General features: G+C 34.2%; 1 protein-coding gene across 3 annotated transcripts in view; it reads right to left on the minus strand.

Annotated features, from left to right (window-relative positions):
• The window catches only part of LOC109846491, a 28,779-nt gene extending 18,839 nt beyond the window's left edge, over positions 1 to 9,940 (minus strand). For all 3 annotated transcript variants that reach the window (XM_020415750.1, XM_020415749.1, XM_020415751.1), the window contains exons 1-8: positions 9,632 to 9,940; positions 6,847 to 6,946; positions 3,976 to 4,097; positions 3,677 to 3,827; positions 3,376 to 3,479; positions 1,288 to 1,371; positions 1,153 to 1,201; positions 956 to 1,047 (exon numbers count right to left, since the gene is read on the minus strand). In XM_020415750.1, coding sequence (XP_020271339.1) covers positions 956 to 1,047; positions 1,153 to 1,201; positions 1,288 to 1,371; positions 3,376 to 3,479; positions 3,677 to 3,827; positions 3,976 to 4,097; positions 6,847 to 6,939 — 695 coding nt within the window. In that variant the 5' untranslated portion in view covers positions 6,940 to 6,946; positions 9,632 to 9,940. The remainder of the gene's footprint in view (positions 1 to 955; positions 1,048 to 1,152; positions 1,202 to 1,287; positions 1,372 to 3,375; positions 3,480 to 3,676; positions 3,828 to 3,975; positions 4,098 to 6,846; positions 6,947 to 9,631) is intronic.

Consider the following 16,609-nt stretch of genomic DNA (forward strand, 5'->3'; position numbering starts at 1 on the left):
AGGGTTTAAAATAGATGGAAAAGAGAGAAAAATGCTAAAGTAACAAAGAGAGATATTTGTAGCTTTTGTTATAGAATTTAGAAAGAAAGCACCTATGGTTTCTCGTGCAGAGAAGAAAAGCTATAAACAGATCGAGATTGTAATTGCTTGATAAGGACCAAGGTCATAGTGGATATTCATAGACTCTGCTCTTCTAAGAACATAGCCCTAACTTTGGGTGAACCTCATAAAATTCTCACGACTCCGGATTGATTTCATGTTCTATTTTCTACCTATCTTTATTATTTATTATCATATATTGCAATCTGAGTAGTTTGGTCAATAGCACAGGGTCTCAATCCTAACACACAATCCTCCTAAACCAAACTCAGTACCTGTGAGTAGTCCATGGACAATGTTTTATCTTTATATCTAGAAATTTAAACTACAAAGTTTTCTCACCCTGCATCCAAGATAAAAGGGAAGAACCAGATCATTAGATGGTTGTTTTCCTTTTATCATGAGGCGACTAGGTTAATCATGGGGTTCGTATGAAGTTAAAACGTTGAAATTCTTCAAAGCATAGGCAAGACTTATCTTATTGGCTTCTCATATACTTAATGCAAATATGCTAAGGAACTGAGGTTGTTCTGGGTTTTTTCTTTTTTTTTTTTTTTTTTTTTTTTTTTTTTTTTGGTTTTTTTTTTTTTTTTTTTTCTTTTTTCTTTTTTTTTTTTGGTGGGGGCAGAGGGGTAAGGGTATACAAAGAGAGAAGCAGGGTAGGTGAGAGGGAGATGTATAACATTCTTGCATGAACTCACACGTTAAAAAGGCATATACTTCACACTTTAATTAGGAGAAACGTAGAACATTATTTGATCAATTGCATAGCCATGGTAGCATACTTCAAACGTTTATGAGATGAATATTAAACTTTCTGGTATAATGAACTATAAGCATAAGAAAGTCATTTTACCTTGTACAAGTTAAGGGCACCTCATCTTTTTGGCACATATCTTCTGCCGGTACTGGGTAATGTAGATATGGACAATCCGGGTTCTTACATGGCTGTCACAAATAACAATGTAGTCAACAAGATACTAATGGATCCTTGCGTTTATGCATACAATTCAAATAAATATATGATAAACAATACAAACAGGCATGACTGACCTTCTTCTGCAACCATGCATAACAGTGTCTTGAAGTACCATGACATGCCCTACATGGAAAGGTTCAAATGAAAGAAATGAAATCGAACTACAGTGGTATATTAAATTACAAAAAATATGATGAGGTACAACTTACTTCAAAGGGCTATCGTTTAAGATGAAGCCGTTTACAAGTTGAATGCAACGTACGGCTTCTTCCTCATTTGAATATGTAACATATCTGGATGATAATTCACTAATATTTTTATTAACACACAACAGATGACAGTGCAAATATGTGTGTTTTCTGACATATTTACTATTGTACATCATTCGGAAGTAATTCTTGAACCGAAAATCAATTGCACAAATAAGAAATTACTTCAGTACATTCAGCAGAAGAACTGAAAAAAAAAACAGAAATCTGAGAGCAGCAATACTCGCAGCTGTGATTATGTAACAGTTAGAACAGTGGTTAGCTTAAAGCTTCTAGATGTTTGTTGGGCTTTTCTGGAGTAAACAAGCTCCAACTAGAAGCAGATTAAGCAAAAGCAACTTAATTGGATCATGGTTACTGTATTTATCTCATAATTGAACATTCATACCTATGTTTTTACTCACTTGGATGACCTGTCATGTAATTAAATATTAATAGGATTATTAGCCACTTCTAACACTTTCCATCAATTTGAGTTGTATATTTTCATTTATGTTTAAGCAATACAGCTTACCCAATATGTCCGGAGTTAATACTTTCAAGAACAAAATGCCAAATGAAATATAATTACTCAATACAAGTTGCCTGATAGATCACAAACTTCATTTTCGTAAGTGATCAGGGTATTATGCATAGGAATAAATCCGTTATATAAAATGATCAATATTTTTTATATCACGTCAGCGAAAACTCATTATGTTAATTGGCGGGAAACATTACAAGTGACTAATGATCCGAATAATATTTAATAACATGATTAGCCATCCAAGCAATTAAAACATAGGTATGAGCATCCAATTATGAGATAAATACAGTGATTAGTGATCTAATTAACCTAGCAAAAGCATATCGTCTTTTCATTAGAATCTTATTTGTATTATTTATCTTGTGGGTCCAAGGTTTCATAGAGGATTCTAGTTGTTTGGATTGATTCTTCTGTGAAAGCAAGTAACAGATGCATGCCATTTGTAATCTAAACATAGTACAAACAGGCTATCACAAGCATACTGTCACAAGCAGCGGAAGCAGGTAACAGATGCACCCATTTATAATCCAAACATGCAAGGAAGATCAGTTTTCTGTCTTCTAGTACCAATATCTTAGCTAGCAACTACATACAATAAACATGAAACAGAAAATGGTACAAAATTCAACAAGTTTACAATCCAAACATGCTTGGAAGATTAGACTATGAATCTGCTGGTATCAAAATCTTAAGAAGTACTTGTATCAAGCATGAAATAGAAAACAGTGGAAAATGCAAAAGATGTCCAAGAAGCCAATACGAAGTTGGATTTTCTAAAAGTATATTTCCTTTTGTGTTGATGATTGAATACCATGATCTTGTTTATTTTCATTTGAGATCAAATTAGTATAACGGGACAAAAAGATATTAATGAGCCTTAGGCCCAAAGCCCATAACAACCTCTCCTTTTCGGATAATGTTTTTTTATTTCTCCCTCATATGTATGGATATGTGAACCATCATGATGACTTCCAAGAGAGTTAGACAGCCACAAGGACCTAGAGATTCCTTGTAATATGGAGCATAAAAATTAGAAGAGAAGAATTGAAATGTTAAAGGTATGATGTAATAACCAAGGAATGTAGACAATTGGAGACAGACAAGCATTTAATCACGAATATGCAAGGAAAAGGTCGGCAATTCAGCTCAGATTTAATGAAGATGGAATAATATGAATTGTAGGATAAGGAAAAAAAGTTTTAATGAAAAAAATGAGGCCCAGAATCAGGACTAAAAAAGTAAATTTGAAGTTTTAATCAAGTTCAGTTTTATCACTTGTACTGTTATTTATTAAACATTTTCTCTATCAAATTAAGACTTAGCATATATCCATATTCAAGTCTGTGAAGCCTTATCTACTGTTGTCCAGGACTTTTAGACACAAGAAGCAAAGATAATTTATATCCACCAGATAAGTGCATTCATAAGTGGTCCTCCAATTTTATAATCAACCAGAGATTCTAGAAAGAGTGGATGCATAATGACAAGAGAGAAGAACTTACATAACAGAAGACTTTTTAAAGTAAGGGGAACCGGGTTTGGTAGGTTTAATATAAATCTTCAAGACCTTGCCATACTGCCCAAAGAATTCTCTCTTCCGAAGAGTCTGCAAAAGAACATGTACACATGATCTTTAAATGTGTCTATAGTCTTCCCTTTATGATGATTTTTTTGCTGCAAACGCGAAACTAACTGAAGAATCTTCTCTACCCAGAGGTCAGAAAAGAAAGCATACAAGTAGCATAAAAGCTCACAAAAAATGTACAGTTATTTCAAAAATCAGTCAGCGTGGAATGAGCATACCTCTTCATTAGATAAATTCACAGGTATACCAGTGATATACACCAGATTTCGTTGAACCACGCGGATTTTATGAGGATCATATCTCATTTCAGAAGTATTAGATTTGGCCCTTTGAATCTTTTCCTTCTCCTTGCAACTTATCTCTGCCAGCCTTCAAAGTCAACTTTTAATTAACCTTAACAATCTCATATACACACACAATGATATTCCACCACGTTTTCTTCATAACAATGAATGTGTATGAGCTAAATCCAGTAAGATTGTTTTAAACAATGCATCACATTAGAAAATGAACATACCAGACACTGCTAATTGTCATTCTTTTAATACGTTCCTTGTCATAGGGATTTCGGCATGCGGGACACAACACTGCGTCCTTTTCAGCTTCTTCGACCAAGTGATTCCAGCACCAAACGCACATCTGTAAGATGGAATAAAGCCAATATAGTAAGCTGATTGAAGATCAAAGTTTTCCACTTGTATTAACATGAAAATCAGGACACAAAATGCAAAGAGACACTGAATATGTTTAAATGTAAAATTGAGAAAGAAATACAATGAATAGCCGGAAAGTTATATGTATCATTGGATGTGCCTACAGGTGTCACCAGAACTTTTATAACTTTTTTATTTGAAATAATTTGTTATTGAGGATCTAGGCTTTCGACCCTTGCTTTCAATTATTTCTACAATACGAACAGTCTCTTTATGCAGCAAATGAACAGCAAGTATCTGATCAATTAGCAGAAGATGCTTGATGAATTTCAAATGTTGTGGGTAATGTTGAATGCTGATCACATGTATTTGATGGTGTTTAATTACCCCTAAACATGTATATGAAGTCACAAGAATATATGAATAAAGAATGGCGAGAAGAAGGGCTCATGAAATGATTGAACAACAGCAGCAAAACATTTCAGCTGGCTGGTTCTGAAATCAGCATGCTGAAAACATGCACAGGCGGCTGCAATTTGCATCTGCAGGCTGAAAACATGCACATGGAGGTTGAATAATTACTGGGACAATAACTTTTGACTTGGTTATTGGAATTGGTATTATTATATGTTTTCAGAAAGCTCTCGACGTGCTCTACAAGTTGATACTGATGTTCACATGCGATTTGAACGTCAGTCAGCTGAAATCCTCTGGCAGACGGCTGAAAGTGTCAAGATAGAAGATAGTGTTCTCAAAAAAATTCACAGAGCCGGCTGGACTCTAGAGCAGGCGGCTGAACAATTACCAGCCAACTGGCCGAAATTTTCAGCCAGGTCGACACGTTTTGGCAGATTCTCTTTGATTTGTGAGATGTAATCTCAAGTTCTCAACCGTTTGTTTGTATTTCTTTATAAGGACTTTGACGATTATTTTCCCAATTAGAAGAGGAGTCAAATTGCGTAGATTATATATGGAGTTCGAGAGAGAAGATTAGAGGAGCTAGGTTTTTCATTGGAGTTTTTCTTAGAGCTTTTGTTTGTTCTCTTTGCATTTTGAAGACAATGTTCATGCTACAACTAACAGGGATCTTCGCAGCAACATCAGCATTATATTTAAAAGATCTACTCAGTAGTTAGGAACGTATTTTCATCTTAAAAAAATTTCAATTTAAATTGTAAACCCATAGGTTAATTCTTAGTCTTAGGATAGATTGAGCGTTGAGTGTATCTGAGCGTTGTGTTGGCTATACTTCTTGGTGAGATCGGATAGGATCAGGTGTAAAAGCTTTGACAAACTTGGAAGGTCGGTACTTTCTCAAATAGTGTATTGATTTCATTGGGGTGAAGCCCATGGATGTAGGTTTCATGCTAAACCACGAAAAAAAATTGTGCTTGCGTTTGATTGCTTGCTTGGTTATTTACTTCCACTTATTTAGCTACATAAGTTTTTTAAAATAACCTTGTTTTCGATGCAACCCTTATTAACCCCTCCCCCTCTAGGGTATCCTAACTAGATCCTAACAGATAAGGCTTCAGGGAGTGTGAAATCTTACAGACAAAAGAAAAACAGGATATCTTTGAATCTATTATGTTTCCGCCCATTAGATGGAAACTCTCTTCTGGAAACATTAATTACAATAATTCATTATTCCACTCTTTGATTCTATTGTGGTTCCGCATTATAAGATCTAGATAAACATAAAGTTTAATCCAACATGTAAGTTATGGCCTTCTTAACTAATTTCTTAATATCTAAATTCTAACATTCCTTTTTCTATTTGTAGCTAGCTGTTATAAAATATTACACCAGCTTTTATTTGGTAAGTATTTTTATTGATTTCTAAATTTGTCGTTTTTTAAATATTTAATGTTGATTACGATAGTGAAAGAAGTTCTATGATTTATTTTAATGGTTATTTTCTATTCAATTTCTTGGGTAATTTTCCAGCTAGGGGTACTATTATGTAGTTATTAATTTCATATTTAGCATTGCTCATTTAGTGGGCCTTTTTTTCCTAAGGGTGTCCCTATTAGTATTTATGCATTAATGCATTTAATGGATTTAATCGGTAAAAATCGCTTTCAATTTCTTGTTGCTTGTATTGCTTCTTTCCTTTCAAGAAGCTAGTCGTTCTGTCATTTTTATGTTAAAATTGCATTAACATGACAGATATCTGGGATTTGCAATGCTATCTTTCTTAACTCATTGTTTAAGTTTCCTTGCCAAAATTTTCCTTTATTTTTGCAACAATTTATTTAAAATAATGACAATAATTTTTGCTTGTCAAATTTCTGAATATCTATTTAATTGAAACACATAAAAATAAAAACATATTGAAAATGATGAAATGAAATATTTATATTAAAATCCTATGTGCCAGTTTGATTTCATTCAACTGAAAACTTTAAAGCATTACTGAATTTTTATTTTAGATGGCAAAGTAATTATACTCATGTCTGCAGACATTAATGAAATTTTGTGGTATCCTCAATGCGTAAGAAGGCAGTGCCCATAATCAAAGGACAATACAGAGGAACAATAAGCATAAATTCGGGTGCATAAATTTAAAAGAATGAGAGATATACTGCTTTGGAATCTAATGAGGCATGGTTATACTAATATCTTTCCTCCTTTGTTCTTTTTCCTGGGTTGGGTTGAAGCATATATGTATGCGTAGTTTGTACAGAACAAGGTGCAATAGCGAAGGATGAAGGAGAAAGATCTATATCCCTCACCTGATACCCACATTTACAAGGTTTAAACTGTTGATCAGTCAAATCCATTGCCTCCGTGCAGAGGGGGCAGTTCACTTCCCTTCGATTGCTCATACTTCTTCTGAAATCAATGAAATGATAAATTTACATGGAAAATCTTATAAATAACACTATAAAATTAAGTTTAAAGTATTTATATAAAACCTTCCCAACTGGTTCCACTTAATACCAGCAATAATGATTAGGTAAGAAAGTTATTAATAAGTAAAAAAAGAAAAAGCCATATAGAAAACTAGCCAAAAGATAGAAAGTACAATCATTGAGATGCTTGTGTGAACGTAACTGTATGTATGTATGGACATGTGTGTATGTATTTATGCATGCATGCATGTGTATGCATGTGTAACAGTAATCTGTGTCACACCAACATTGTTCTAAAGCATTATAATTTTCCTAGACATTTTATGTCCTCCATTACGAGAGAGATAACGGTAAATGAAGACGGACGAGTAAAGTGTGAATATGAACTTGGCAGGATACCGATTAATCCCTTAGCCACTGAAAATCCCTTAAATGAGCACAGAAATGCAGGTAGTTCCGGGCTTTCTCTGTTTCAGGATGAACTTCCTCAAGTATGTACAATTATTCACTTTGGGCGGATCCTAATGTAAGATAAATTCTGAAAAAGTCAGAAGTAATTAGCCTAGAGGAAGACAAAACTATAGGTCATACGCATAGAACTAAAAGAAGAAATCACCAAGAGCACTATGTTGTAAGCTCAGAAAATAAATGGTATAGAGCAGACTGACAGCCATATTGATAAGTCAAGGTACAAATTACATGGTCAGTTATAAATAGTTGAAAAAAGGACTTGAGATCCTGGTCATGGTTTCCTTGAATGGTACAGGAGCCTTCACCAATAAATATACTTTAGGATGAACCCAAGAGAGTCTAAACTCTAAAGTATCAACCATTGCGGTAATTGAATAAATATCAGATATATATGCAGTGTCAATATCTACATCGGTCAAGATTGTGCGACTCCATATAAGGCGAAGGAAAATTAAATTATCATTTCCCTTAAACCAGATTAATGAGCCCTGGACATTCAAAGACAGGAGACATCCTGTATTAGATCTGATGCATAAGTATTTCAAGATCATATTTATAGTCACGATAATGCTTTTATCTTAACGGAGAGGAATTTAAACAGAGAAAGGTGCTGCTTCATCTTTTAATTTAAGATTCACTAGAAATTGCAGGTGCAAATTTCTCATATAGTTTCTTATGTATCTGATGTAGTATCCCACCAACTGTAATAAATGTTGTATCTGTATATACAATCATGTAACCATGCCCATATCCATATCCATACTTCATATAAGATCAAATAGCTTGCTTTTGAAGATACTCACTTAATTAGTACACTAAGGAATGCAACTAAAGCACCAAACTGTCAAACCCCTTTATTAGTAATTAGTCTATCATCGATAGGTCAAATTTGCATGTAAAGTTCATTCTATCCTAGAGAATAACTTTTTTTCTACTAGTCCATTCACATCGATAGAAGTGAATCGTCCTTCACTGAATATCGGTATCCTCTATATATATTACCTAGCTATTAAAATTTACAGATTTGATAACCAAAACTTGGTTAAATCAATTTCAGAATTGAGATGGTGTTTTTCACGTGCTTGACATTCGGGACGCATTCTATACACGTGTCGAGGAGCCTCTTCTGTTCATTACGTACATGAATAAAGAGTTTAAAATATTGCATCTCCAAACCCGAAAAGTGTGTTTTGTCGTGATCGCATTATATATAAACCTTTTGGAATACACGTATCGTGCATGCACGGAGCCGTGCAAATGTGCATGCATGCACGTAGACTCTCCCATGTGAAAGGAACCATGATCAGCTCATTCTCTCGACTTAAATCTTCTCAGTTCATCTTATTATCCAAGGCAGATCATTATAGCAAAGTTGCCCGGTTCCTTTCCCGCTTTTTTTCCTTTCTCTACCTTCTCGCCCAAATCACCGATCAACTTCAATTAGGTCTCACCTCAAAACAAATCAGCTCAAAATTCACCGCAGGATTTAGCTAAACACTCACCATCAGTGATCAACGACTCTACACAGCTACTAAACAAACACAGTCCTCCACATGCAGTTAAGATTACAAAAAGAAAAAGGAAAAAGACACCAATTATAACAACTTGCCGCATGATTTAATCAAAACGTTCACCATCAGAGATCAAAATCTATACACAGCCGCTGAACAAACATAATCCTCCGAAATGCATTAAAGATTAACATAACTAGTAAATAAAAACATACCAGCAATCAAACTTTGCCACATGATTCAGTTAAAATTTTACCAAAATTTATCGATGGAAGAATTCATCATCAATGAACAAAAATCCAAAATTGAACACCGAAACAAGCATGATCCTCACATGAATTAAATATATACCATTAAAAAGAAAAATGAAACAACAATCAAAACTTGCCACATGATCCAGTTAAAAATCTACCAAAATTTCCTTTTAAAAAATTTACCATCAGTGATCAAAATCTACCAAACCACTAAACAAATAAAGACAGCTCCTTTGATTTAAAAAAAAAAACCAGGTCATTTCCCAACAAGTAATGGCTCTAACTAAACCCTAAACCTCCTAAAACCACAGCCAAAGCAATCACGAGACAGAACAATCAATGACCATCACACACCCAAAAACAAAAACCTAGGATCAACCAAAAAGAAACAAGCTGATGAATTCAAAGTAGGAGATGAACATTACTCACATTGGATCGCCAATGCTGAGCTAATCAAGGCCTCTCTCTTTCGAGAGAGAAGAGAAGAGGAAATGTTTAGATCTCTAGAGAGAGAGAGAGAGAGAGAGAGAGGAATCGAGGGTTTATATGGAGACGAGGGAGGAATGAAGGTTTGGGGTTGTTGCCTCTGAATGCAAATAAGGACAAAAAGTAGGGTGGGGGGGCTTTTAGAGGGAGTGCCGCCTGTTACCTTTTTTCCTTCTTTTGGCTGGCGCACGACACCTCGCTCTTTAACCCCCCTCCGACACCCAGGTTTCTATTTTCGGAAAGCGAGAGGTCTTTTTTTTTTTTTTTTTTTTGTGGGTGTGGGGGTGTTGGGGGGGCTTGGGGCTTTTGGGTTTGAAACTGAGCTGAGGGGAGTGAGAGGGTTGAGCGCGCTCAGCGAAGAACCCGGGATAAATTAAAGGGTTTGACTGGTTGGGTCCACTTTGGGGATTGGGACCTGAATCTACTTGCTGGTGTGGGCCTGTGAAGATCTTTGGGGTCAAATGGTTTTATAATGGATTCTAATCATTGGGAATAATTGATGGCTCTAGGTCTTATTTAATTAACTGCGTTTGGCAATGTATTGTGTGTTCTTCGCTGCTCGTGCAATTTTTCATATTCTTAACTCGTCATACCTGTTGGGGAAGTAATCCTCGAGATGTCCATCGTATATTTGTTAATGTCTATCAGTACAATCATTATTATTTATTTGGTGTGGTTTTGTGGTTGCGTGGTTAGCGAATGATCTGATATGTGTGCCTTTACGATGATGATAGTTACACTGATATGTTGGATCTCGCTCTTTTCTTTCTTCATATACGATATAAAAATATAGAGAGTTTGCTACATGATTTTCTTTTCTTGAAATAATGAGCTTGATTAAAGTTGACGGACTCATTGTTAATATATGGTATACGAGGCCAAGTTTCAATGCCTTCTGTCGTCGTCTAAAACTAGCTCGCCAATTGCACCCTGCAAACAAGGTAATCAGCACTAGTGTCGTGAAATCTACTCTTCATATCACCGTCAATGCAGTGAGAAGAAGGCATTACCATAAAAAGATAGTCTGTATCCGCCTCCCCAATCATAGTTCACAATAATCAATCATATCATGCTCAACGGGTGATACTTTCTCTTAAGGGCTTGATTAGTTGGTTGGTAAAAAAATATTAAGAAACCAAATTATGAGAAACCTATTTCTTGTAAGGCGATGTATGGTTGGATGGAAAGAGAGTTTCAAAAAAAATAGAGCAACCGGCTTCGTAAATAATTTGTTTAGTTTAAAACTTTGTAATTAGGAAAGGAAAATGAACTTACATTTTATAGGGAGGGGGGGGGCTTGCAACAAATGCTACGGCCAATTTGGCGGGAGCAAAATTTACAAGCAAGCTTCAAAATGAGAAAAAATAATAATAATTCCACCTTAAATCAATTTAAATACAAATAGAAAAACATCTAAACCCAAGTTTCTTTATATGGAGAGACTGTAGATTTTGCATTAATTGTTTTTCAACCAAGTATTGACTTTGAACTGAAAATACATATCCTGCAAATACCCAAACAACAAGTTTGAAGTATATTTCCTGTAACAAAAACTGCATGCAACATGTATTGATACAACATTTGTTACTGTAACGCATTCTGCAATTTATTTTTGCACAAAACAAACAACCCCTAAATTTTGCTTTTCTTTTGTTTGGTCACCACTTTGAAATCAAGTGAGAGGGTGAGGTGGCACCCTCTCATTGGTTAATTTGACTCCATTTTTAGAAAACCCGTCGAAGATTTTTGTAAGGAACCCACTTATAGAAACCCTATTTTGATGGTTTTCTAATGATGTTTTGACAATATTTGGGAAAGAATATATATATATATATATATATATATATATATATAGAGAGAGAGAGAGAGAAGAGAGAGAAATATGAGTATGCTTGGTACGCAAGCACAAATTTGGTGGCTGTGTAAGTGAGGTGTCACTTTTCGCCATTCATCATATACAATTTCAACCAACTCCGCAACTCATGTGAGTGTGGGGGGGGGCCCCAATTTTAAATGAGTGGATGAGAAAGTGACAACTTCACTCCAAACACCATTTTTTATACTTGGTACCAAGCATACCTAATATTCTCATATATATATATATATAATATTATATATATATATATATATATATATATATATATATATATAGTATATATATATATATATATATAATAATATATATATATATATATATAGAGAGAGAGAGAGAGAGAGAGAGAGAGAGAAAGAAAGAGAGAAAGAAAGAGAGAGAGAGAGAGAGAGAGAGAAATATGGGTATGCTTGGTGCCAAGCACAAATTTTGTGCTTGGTAGTGAGGTGGCACAATCCTCTCCACTTATTCAAATGAGAGACCACATTCACATGGATTGAGAAGTGTATGGGGATATGCAACCATTTGAATGAGTTGAGAGGATTATGTCACCTCACTACCAAGTACAACTTTTTGTGCTTGGTGAATGTACCCTAGAGGGGGGTGAATAGGGTTATTGCTAATCTTATTAGATATTAATGACGATTAAAACTTTCTTGATTAATTAATTCTTGCAAAGGATATATGAGTGAGTTATGAGTAATAATATAAATTACAAGCACAACATAAATGTACACAAAGCAAACTCAAACACAAGATATGTTCATGAAGTTCGGTTCCCACGACCTACGTCTCTGCTCCTCACCTCGAGGAGGTCTCCACTATCTCGACACGCCCGGTTTGGAAGCCGGAACTTCTCTACACATTCGATTTTCTAGCTCACCGAAAACTCTTTAAGTCTCTCACAATGTACATACACAAACTACAACCTCAAGTGTTGGTCCTCACGTTTCGCCTCCCTCAAGTGCTTGGTTTTACAACCTCTCTCTAGGCTTTACTACCGACGTCACTCCTTTTGGTAGCGACTAAGTTCTCACTACACACTCCTCTTGGTGTAAATATGTATTACAAGGTGAACTCTCACAATAAGGCTCAAATACAAGATTTTGTTCTCTACAATAGGTGAGAACACAATTTAAGCTCACTCTCAAGGTTACACTCATCACAACCCAAAATTATACAATAATTGAAAATAGTTAAGCTCAAAGGTTGTGTGTGCAAGCAATGAGAAAATAAAATCAAACTCAATTAAAGTCTAGTAAATATGAATATAACAATTAAAACATAAACAAGCTAGAGATATGAGTTGAGAAAACTTATCTAGAATAAGAGAGATGGAGATGTGAAATAGAAAGCTCAAACCAAAGATGATCTCCTCTTCTTGTGAAACAAACTTCACAACACCAATTTTGTAAACACTTAAACAAACTTAAACCGCCCTTAAAACTTGTTTTTAAACTCTTTTTTCTCAGTTCAGAGTGAAATAGAATGGGGTATATATAGGATGAAGAAACAAAGCTCAAAACCCAAGTGAAACCCAGCAAAAAGACAAACAAACGGAAACTAGAAAAATAGCTGTTACAGGCTTTCAGTCGACTGACGGGTTTCATCAGTCGACTGATGAGCTGACCGTTGTAGGCATTTTCCAGCTCATCAGTCGACTGACGTCCTTTATCTGGTCAGTCGATCAAAACAAAACAGAAACTTTTAAAGATTGCAGGCACATTCTTTAGTCAACTGATCAGTCGACTGATGTCATCAGTCGACTGACCAGTCGACTGATAACAGGTTATCAACCTGAATTGAATAATAAAAATAAAATTCAAACCTCTTTTAAGAATATCAAATAAATTCAGAAAAATATAAAACTTTAGGAAATGATTGTAAACAAGATAATGAACATGCTATAAAAAGAATTTTTTAATTTGTATTTCCCATTTCTAAAATCTCATCATTTTGTAAAATCACATAAGTATGAACATGTTGAAAACTTGATTTTGCTAAAATAACTTAAACAAAACTTTGAAACACTTTAGAATGGATTTATAGACTTATACAAGATATGAAAATAATATAAGTAAGTCTTCAATGTTAGACCATAGAGGGGGTGATTAGGGTTTTGTGCTAATCTAATCCGATTTTATGCCAATTAAAACTTATTAATAAATTATTCTTGTAAGATAGATATACAATATGTTATGAGCAAGAATAAGCAATATGAACAAAGGTAAATATCCTAGCAATGAGATATACTATGAGATATATGCGAGGATATATAAATAACACAAAGGTAAATAATCTAAATTAGATAGTGGGCAATATAAGCAATAAGCAATATACAAATGCGATATAAGATATGAACATAAAAACAAGTGCGTCAATACAATCACAAACAAAAGATATATTCACGGAGTTCGGTCCCCATGACCTACGTCTCCGCTCCTCACCTCAAGGAGATCTCCACTATCACAACTGAGTTTTCTATGCTCACCCAAATAATGTTTACACCTCACACTCGGTTTTCTAGTTCACCAAAAACTTTTTAATCTCACACTCTTGCAAATCTCACTTTACACCCTCTCAAGTGTTGGTCTCTAGTCTGTGTCTCCCTCAAGTGTTAGGAATTACAACCTCTCTCTAGGTATTGTTATCTACCCCACTCCCTTTAGGATGACCCCGTCTCTCACCACACACTTCTCTCGATGTACAAGTATATTACAATGTGATCTACATAATTAGGCACAAATATGACTTTGGTTGTTCTCTATAATGGACGAGAACTCAATTAATCTCACTCTCAATTGATACAACTCCTCACAACCCAATTATACAATGTATGCAAATACAATAAGCTCAATGGTTGTGTGTGTAAGCAACGAGAAAATTAATTATAAACTCAATGTAAACCCCTAGCTTGATGAAAATGATAAACAACAAATAATTAATACAAAGCTAGTATTGAGTTTAGAAATTCTTCTCTGAAAAGCAAGATGGAGAGATGGATTAAATGGAGCTCAAACAATGTAGATGATCTCCTCCACTTGTGAAAGCTTCTTCACAAACCAAACAAACTTTAAACCAAACTTAAATACACTTAAACATCCTTTAAAAACTTGTTTAAACTTTTCGTGGGATATTTAGAACTAAGAATATGTGGGGGTATTTATAGGAACCCCAAAGCCAAGAGAAAATCAGGCAAAAAGACCAAAAACCCAAAAACCCAAAAACAATACAATCTGGAAATATAGCCGTTACAGTGTTATGAGTCGACTCATAAGTAGCCGTTATAGGCTAAAAACCAACTTATTGGTCGACTCATAAAAATCATGAGTCAACTCATAAACCATGGGTCGACTCATAAGATCATGAGTCGACTCATCAGAAACAAAACTCATTTTCCAGCACAGTTTGTGAGTCGACTTATGACAGGCATGAGTCGACTCAACCTGTCTGGGTCGACTCATGATGTTATGAGTCGACTCATCAAAAACAAAATATAAACTACATAATAGTTTATGAGTCGACTCAACACTGTTCATGAGTCGACTCAAGACATGCACATAGTCTATTTTAAATAGAAATTTGATTTTCAAAAGTCTTTTAAAAATAGCAAATAAAGTCAGAAAAATGCAAAACTTTGGAAAATGATTGTAAATATGATAATATAAATGTTATAAAAACCGGTTTTCAAAAAGCATCTTCCATTTGTAAAATATCATTATTTTGCAAATATGTCCAAAACATAAAAGCATGAGATACTTGAATTTTGATGTTTTGACATAAACCAAGTTTTGAAACTCTATAAACTGATTTTATGGACTTAAAGGAAGATATAAACTATTGTTATGAAGTCTATAAATAATGAATATAATATTTTCACAAATACAATAGAATATGAAACATATGAGTATGTATATGAATATATATTTGTTTCATATCTATGAAATTAAAAGAAACCAAAACTTATGTATATATATATATATATATATATATATATATAGAAACCAATAAAATGTGTGTGTATATGATATTGAGCTTAAAGTACTTAACACACATAATATAAACTCCTAAACTAATTATACCCAAGCTTGTGATCTTCAACGAAGCTTTATCTTGGTATACTTGCGGATGAAGCGGGAACTTGAATCTTTAACTTGAATTGCATGACTTCACTCTACTATTTCGCCAACCTCCATTGGATATGATCGTGAAAGCTTGATTACATCCATCCTCCAACATGTTGTTTGTCTATAATAAATAGATAAATACAAACACTAGACAAACAACATTAGTGGTAAATTGTTTGTTAAACATCATCAAAACAAAAAGGCCAACATTCAATCCATAAATATAATATTTTGCAAATTCAATAGAATATAAAGCATATAAATGTGAAAATGAAGATATATATATTTCTTCATATCTATATAGCTAAACTAAAATAACTTATCCACGTAGAAAGCAAATAAGTATTATATATCTATTTGTTTGTAAAAACTTTTATGGATAAAACACATAAACCATTAAATTGTGTGTGTATAATATTGAGCTTAAGATATTAACACACAAAGTATAAACCCTAAACTAATTTACCCAAGATTGATAGATCTTCAATATACTTGATTTGGTTGCGGATGAAGCTTGATCTTGAATAAGACTTGATGTGTAATAGCTTCATACCGAATATTCCGCCAACCTCCATTTGATATGATCATTGTGGCGCAATTCCATCCATCCTTCAACCAATTTGTTTGTCTAAAATACCTAATAAGAAAACATAAACACTAGACAAACAATATTAGAAATTGTTTATAATCATCAAAACAAGATTAGAAGATGTAGGCTCATAACATGAGACCTAACACTTGGTACCAAGCATACCCATTTTTCTCATATATATATATATAGAGAGAGAGAGAGAGAGAGAGAGAGAGAGAGAGAGAGAAATTCTTATGTCAACTTAAGTGGATCATCCAACAAAATTTCTATCCATTGATGATACCTAGGGATCCATGCAAGATATGAAGAGACTTTTTATCATACTCCCT

The sequence above is a fragment of the Asparagus officinalis genome, chromosome 6, assembly GCF_001876935.1.
Source record: "Asparagus officinalis chromosome 6, Aspof.V1, whole genome shotgun sequence".
NCBI classification, from domain to species: domain Eukaryota; kingdom Viridiplantae; phylum Streptophyta; class Magnoliopsida; order Asparagales; family Asparagaceae; genus Asparagus; species Asparagus officinalis.